Raw genomic sequence first — 5705 nt, 5'->3', positions numbered from 1 at the left:
AAATTGCGAGTAAGTGTGCTTGAAAACTGTCTCTTATACACATCTAGATGTGTATAAGAGACAGATTTGAATACAGTGTGGAAATATAAGTAGATTGTGAACTGATTGTTCATTGGGGCGATGGAAAATATTATTAATGCAACTGATCGATTTTAGCTAATACAGTATATACTCAAACAAAACATTTTTGGCCATTTTGATTTGGTTAATAATAATCTCATTACTTGCTTAATGGCAAATAATCAAAAGCAAATATACATAACGCCACTAGCAGTGCAGTCGGGCCTAGACGTCTATAGGCATTGACCTACCAATGTGCCTTTTGATTTTTCAGGTCATTGGCTTTGGTGAAAAGGAAAAAAATCTACCCACATCTTGTGGCGATGCAAACAGGCTTCAAAATGGCGAGACAACTGACGGGGAAAAAACTATGCAAATGACTTTCCTACCGTATGATGGAAACTCAATAAAGCATATTGGAAGGTTCAAGGAGTGTTTGGAGATTTATCCAGTGACTGTTATTAACAAATAAAGTATAAACAAAAATGGGGAACAAACAATAAGTTTGATGGTGGTAATCAGTACTGGTGGTAATGCAATAAGCCAATTCGTGGTTCAAATGCGCATGCCCGTATCCATGGTAAATTGACATAAAACCTGTTGTGTGAATGCTAGTTTATGTTGTCGCGGTTCGAACTACGAATTGGCCAATTGATATTGTAGATTTTGTTTATTAAGTACACAGTTCTCGCTGCCCATGGCCCAGATATGTTAACTGAATAAATTGGCTTATAATGGACTTGGGGCAATTATATAATTTAAACAAAAATGATTTTAAAGTTGCTAATTGGGTTATATTTTTGTGAAGTAATTAGTTATCACTTAATTTAAATTAGTTTGCTTCAGGATTTTCTAAAAATATTTTGTGTCATTTTCTTGAAATGAAAATTGAATAACTGTACAGATATTTACTGCCAAGGAAAATAATATCTGACTTACTTGGTGTCTTAAATAGACCAGGAATGAATATTACCTTAACGTTAACGGATGACGTTGTAATTTATTTATTTTGCGTTGCGGAGTACGTTAATTTTAGGATTCTACGTGCTCGACGTACATGTTGATGCTAAACCTAGGGTAAAAGTCATCTTATTCACTGACCCTCAGAGAGAGGGTGTCTTATTACCTAAAACCACATTTTACCTCATATGCTATTGTAACTTCATCGATGGTCATTATACCTTTATTCACTGGACTCAAAATCACCAAATCATTATTGCACAACGTCTCGTGAGTACTCAATACTTCATACTTTGTAACTTTTATTTAGTTGAATAGTTTTAGAGGATTTAATTAGTTTAGAATGGCTTTATAAGTGATAAAAATCAGTTTAAATGCATACAGTAGTGTATAGGGCTAGTATGCCTCAGTTATGCAGCCTTGGGTGCATTGCTTACTGTTACATAATCCCCCTAAGGTGATTTCTTTTGCTTGGTATGCTGGGTGCTTAATGTTACAGTGTATACAATATTTACTTACTTCAGTAGTATAGATAATACCTTGTTTTTAGTTAGAAGATAATTACAGCATTGATTATGAACTTAAATAGTTATGCTATATTGTTATTCTTTTATATTTTAGTCATTCGTGATTGTGAAAATGTGATCGTGATCTAAGTTTATTAAGAATTATTATTGTGGATTCCGTTGGATAATTTTGTATGGATAAGGTGAACGTGGGGAACGTGAATCGTTAATTGATTTGTTTTATCGGAATAAAGAATCACGCATTGAAAACGTTGGCCTGGATGGTGATTGTTTTGAACATTGAGTCTTACATCTTATAAATTAGAGCCAACATTAAGCTGTTGGTCATGTGTTCTTAAATTGCGAGTAAGTGTGCTTGAAAATGAACTGGTGAAAAAGAAAGATAAAAATACAATAGGGCCTACTTTATTTTAAATGTACATGTCAATACGATTTAATGAGCCCAAAAAATATGCTTGGGAAACTTGGGAAAAAAAACGGCAGTGGCTATTATTACACCAGTCTTAATGAATTACTAAATATATAGCCTGCCCATGGGTCTAGGTCTATATGTAACATATTTTTTTTGTATTTCTTAATTGGTTTAGTGTATCAAGGTATTTTGAGAACTATTTACATGAAGACTAAACACATGGCGTCTTTTGATGTTGTTGTTCGTGTTGACTACACTGTTTGTAGTCAATTCTTTTTCTTCTTATTCTTCAATGAAATACGAATGGTCAGTCAAGTCTGCCGACAAGAAGCCGACAGGAACGGGAATCCAAGATCAAGCATGCGATGTTCCGCCATCAGGCTAATTCAAGAGAAGCGAAACCGTATGAAATACATCCGAGTTGATTCCACAAGCCTCCATCTGCCAAAACATTTGTTACCTCTCAAAAAATCTTCTAATACCTGGTTTTCTAATAATGCCTCCCAGATGTTGCACTGTGAGGATATTCTGGAGATAAGTCTGGTGAAACGAATCGGAAAAGGTACCACCAAAGAGGTGTGGAAGGCGACTTATCAGCAGAAAGAAGTCGCTGTAAAGTTAGTGTCTAAGTCCGTCGATGACATAAGGACGTGTATGAAAAGAGTACGAGCTGATGAGGAGGAGAGACGAAGGTGCTATACATATGCTAATTACAAACTGATGAAAGAAATATCACTGCTACTGGATTTACAACATTCAAATATAATCAAGGTACTGTATGAATGGGGGGTATAACACACTAAAAGCCCAATCACACTTACTGTACTGGCCCAGGGCCCCATTGACTATGACCGACTCAAAACGACTGTTGCCTTCACGGTTAGTATTTTAAGTCGGCTCATGGTCACACTGCGAACCTCCACACTACCTCCTTTGTGCCAGGTTTTGCGTGATGTCAAAATTTACCGCTGTCAAAGCAACCTTGGCGACCCCAGTTCGGTTGACGTTTCGATATGAAGACGAGTCGGCCCAGGTCCAGGGTGGTTTGGGCCGGCTTACAATTTATTGATTGTTCACACTTAAAAAAGTGGCACTGAGGCTGTCCTGAGTGGACGTAACTATTATGTGTGATTGGGACCCAAGAGTATTCTATGGAAGTTCGGAACTTATGTATAGTGGGGTCATTTTGGTGGCAATCTTGTCATGAAGCCAGAAAACAAACCTGTTTCAGAATTCTTTAAGTGAAGAGTCACAAACACATAGCTACAGTACCATGCATACAGTTTACAGTAGAGTCCTTATCAATAATAGTAAAAATTATTATGAGTACTTTAATTAGCCATCATTTGAAAATGATATCTGGCCATCTCATATGCACATTGTCTATTAGGTGTTAGTGTCTTCATACCGTACTAAAATGTACATTATCTTTGCCTATTTAAATTTATAGTAAAACTATCTTCCACAACTACTGTATTGTTGTCCCTCCACACTTCATAGCCTACCAAATGATTATATACTATAGGCCTACTTATTTTTTTTTTTCTTTTCTGTTCTATTTTGATTTATTATTACCAATCTTTTGATTTCTTGACAACTATTTTCCATACTGTAATTTTGTGTAATACCAATTCTTCTATTGAGATTGCAGGCATTTGGGAGTGCACTGAGCATTCAGTACTTATAATACGTCAAGAAGGGCAAACATCATTTCTTACCATTTCTCCCACCTTTCTTGATTTTTCTTCTTTTTTTTTTTCATTTCTCTTTTCCTTTTCCCCTTTCTTTTCCTTTCATTTTCTTTCTTTTTCTTTCTTTTACTTTTTGTTTCCCTTTCTAATAATTATTAAAAATATATTATGATGATCAGGGATAGAACAAGTGATTATAAACATTCTGTTATCCAAATGGTTTCCTGTAGATCCTTGGATACTGCATTCTTCAAGATGAATCAATCTTCGGTGATGATCATAGCATCGTTTCTGTTGTTGAGATCGGGGAGAGAATAACAAGAAAAAAAGTCTTGGGCATGTCGTGGACAAAGCGAATGCAGGTAAGAATCAAAAGACCAACAGAACAAAAACGGATGTAAAACCCTTAATTATAAAAACAAGTGTACCTGTGATAATCAAAACAAGAAAGTACAATTATTTGAATTTATTTTGCCTATCTACAGTATATTGAAAGTATAATTATAAATACTTTATATACAGTGTCAAAGAGAAGCCAAACCAGTCACTTGTCGCAAAGGTGGATTTTTAGTTATTAATACAGGATTAAACAGTAAAATGAGAGCTAAAAAATGGTAAAAGAATCATTAAATCCGACATTTTGTTATGAAGTTACAGGAGTTTATACAGCTGTTTAAAGAACAATATTTGAGAAATTAGCCTTTAAATTTTAGGATTTCAGGCAGAAACCATCAAAAATTGTTGCTTTAACATTGAAAATGGGGAAAATAACAGCATAGCATGATATGTAGATAATAAATGTTAGTTTAGTGAAAAAAAATACTGATTTAAAAAAATTTTGATATCCGATTGCCAGGATGTTTTGGTCATTATCTCTGAAACAGGATTTGCGACGAGTGACTGGTTTGGCTTGTCTTTGCCACATATTTTTTGTAATTGGGCCTACTGTAATAACATGGAGGAAATAATTATTTCCTCCATGGTAATAATAACTTGAAAATGCTGATTCTTTCACTTACTGTATCTGTAACAGTTGATTTTATATAAAATCACGGACATGACATAGTTTTTATTTATTTTTTAAAGATATTTATATATTCTTAGCTGTTTTTAAAAATGGCATTAATGCTATAGATTTATATAAGAAATTTCTATTTTTCAAACCTTGAGGTAACTTGAACTCACTTGACTTACAATTTTGATCGACAGAGTAATATGTTTCTGGCAAATTTTGGGTATGTTAACTCTAAAATTAGGAATATGCTTGTTCATAATTACTGTACCAGCTTTTAATGGATTTCCAATCATGGTTTGACATAATAAAATTGAAAATATCTACAGATTACATAGAGAGTTATTCAAAGAGTATGGCTAATTCCAAATTGTACCTTACTTCCTCATGTTGCTTGTTGTATTGATATCAAAACTATTGCTAGCTATATGCTGTATTACTTTCATATTAACAAGGCTCTTTAATTACACTTCAAAAGTTTACCACATTTAACTAAAAATTAAAATGGATCTCTTTGGATCATTAGGGGAAAATTTTAGAATGTTCTCATCTCATTTTAACATGCTTACCAATTTGGTAATACAGGTCTTACTCTAATGAAAGATCCCTCCAATTATTAATATACCACTTTTTTGTGGTCCCAAATTTACAATTGTCTTTTATCTTCATTATTCTAATTAGAGACCAAAGCTGCTAAAGACCATGAAAACCCCGGTCCCAAAAGTGGTCTTTAATTGGAGGGAGACCTTAGTTTGAATAAAATCCATAGAGATATAATGAGAATACTAGAGCGCTAACAGCAATGTATTCGATGTTCGAAATACGCAGAGCTGTGTGTGTGTACCATCCAAGATGGCTGCCATAGATTCAGCCAATCAAATTTCGCCTGAGCACTATCATTTTCAATGGCGCCCTCAATTTACACAGAAAGTTCAGTATACAGCTAGTTACCTGTATTTTGAAACTCGAGCGTTGCGGTGTATGGGTATAATGTACACGATTTTAATTCTTTTTAATATTTGAATAAGATGCTCTACTTGGCC

The 5705-nt window shown here is 34.3% G+C and overlaps 1 protein-coding gene across 1 annotated transcript in view; it reads left to right on the top strand.

Moving 5' to 3' along the window:
* Positions 1–5705, top strand: part of LOC117115503 (nardilysin-like) — a gene marked incomplete at its 3' end in the record, with an annotated part of 32180 nt that overhangs the window by 22567 nt on the left and 3908 nt on the right. Inside the window, exon 24 of the mRNA XM_033259345.1 lies at positions 3881–4012. Within this exon, the coding sequence (XP_033115236.1) occupies positions 3881–4012 (132 nt within the window). The remainder of the gene's footprint in view (positions 1–3880; positions 4013–5705) is intronic.

The sequence above is a fragment of the Anneissia japonica genome, unplaced genomic scaffold (assembly GCF_011630105.1).
Source record: "Anneissia japonica isolate Jap-2015-1 unplaced genomic scaffold, ASM1163010v1 scaffold285019_len44990_cov163, whole genome shotgun sequence".
Lineage (NCBI taxonomy): Eukaryota > Metazoa > Echinodermata > Crinoidea > Comatulida > Comatulidae > Anneissia > Anneissia japonica.
The sequence above is the reverse complement of the archived record's forward strand: the minus strand, read 5'-3'. Positions and strand labels throughout refer to the sequence as shown.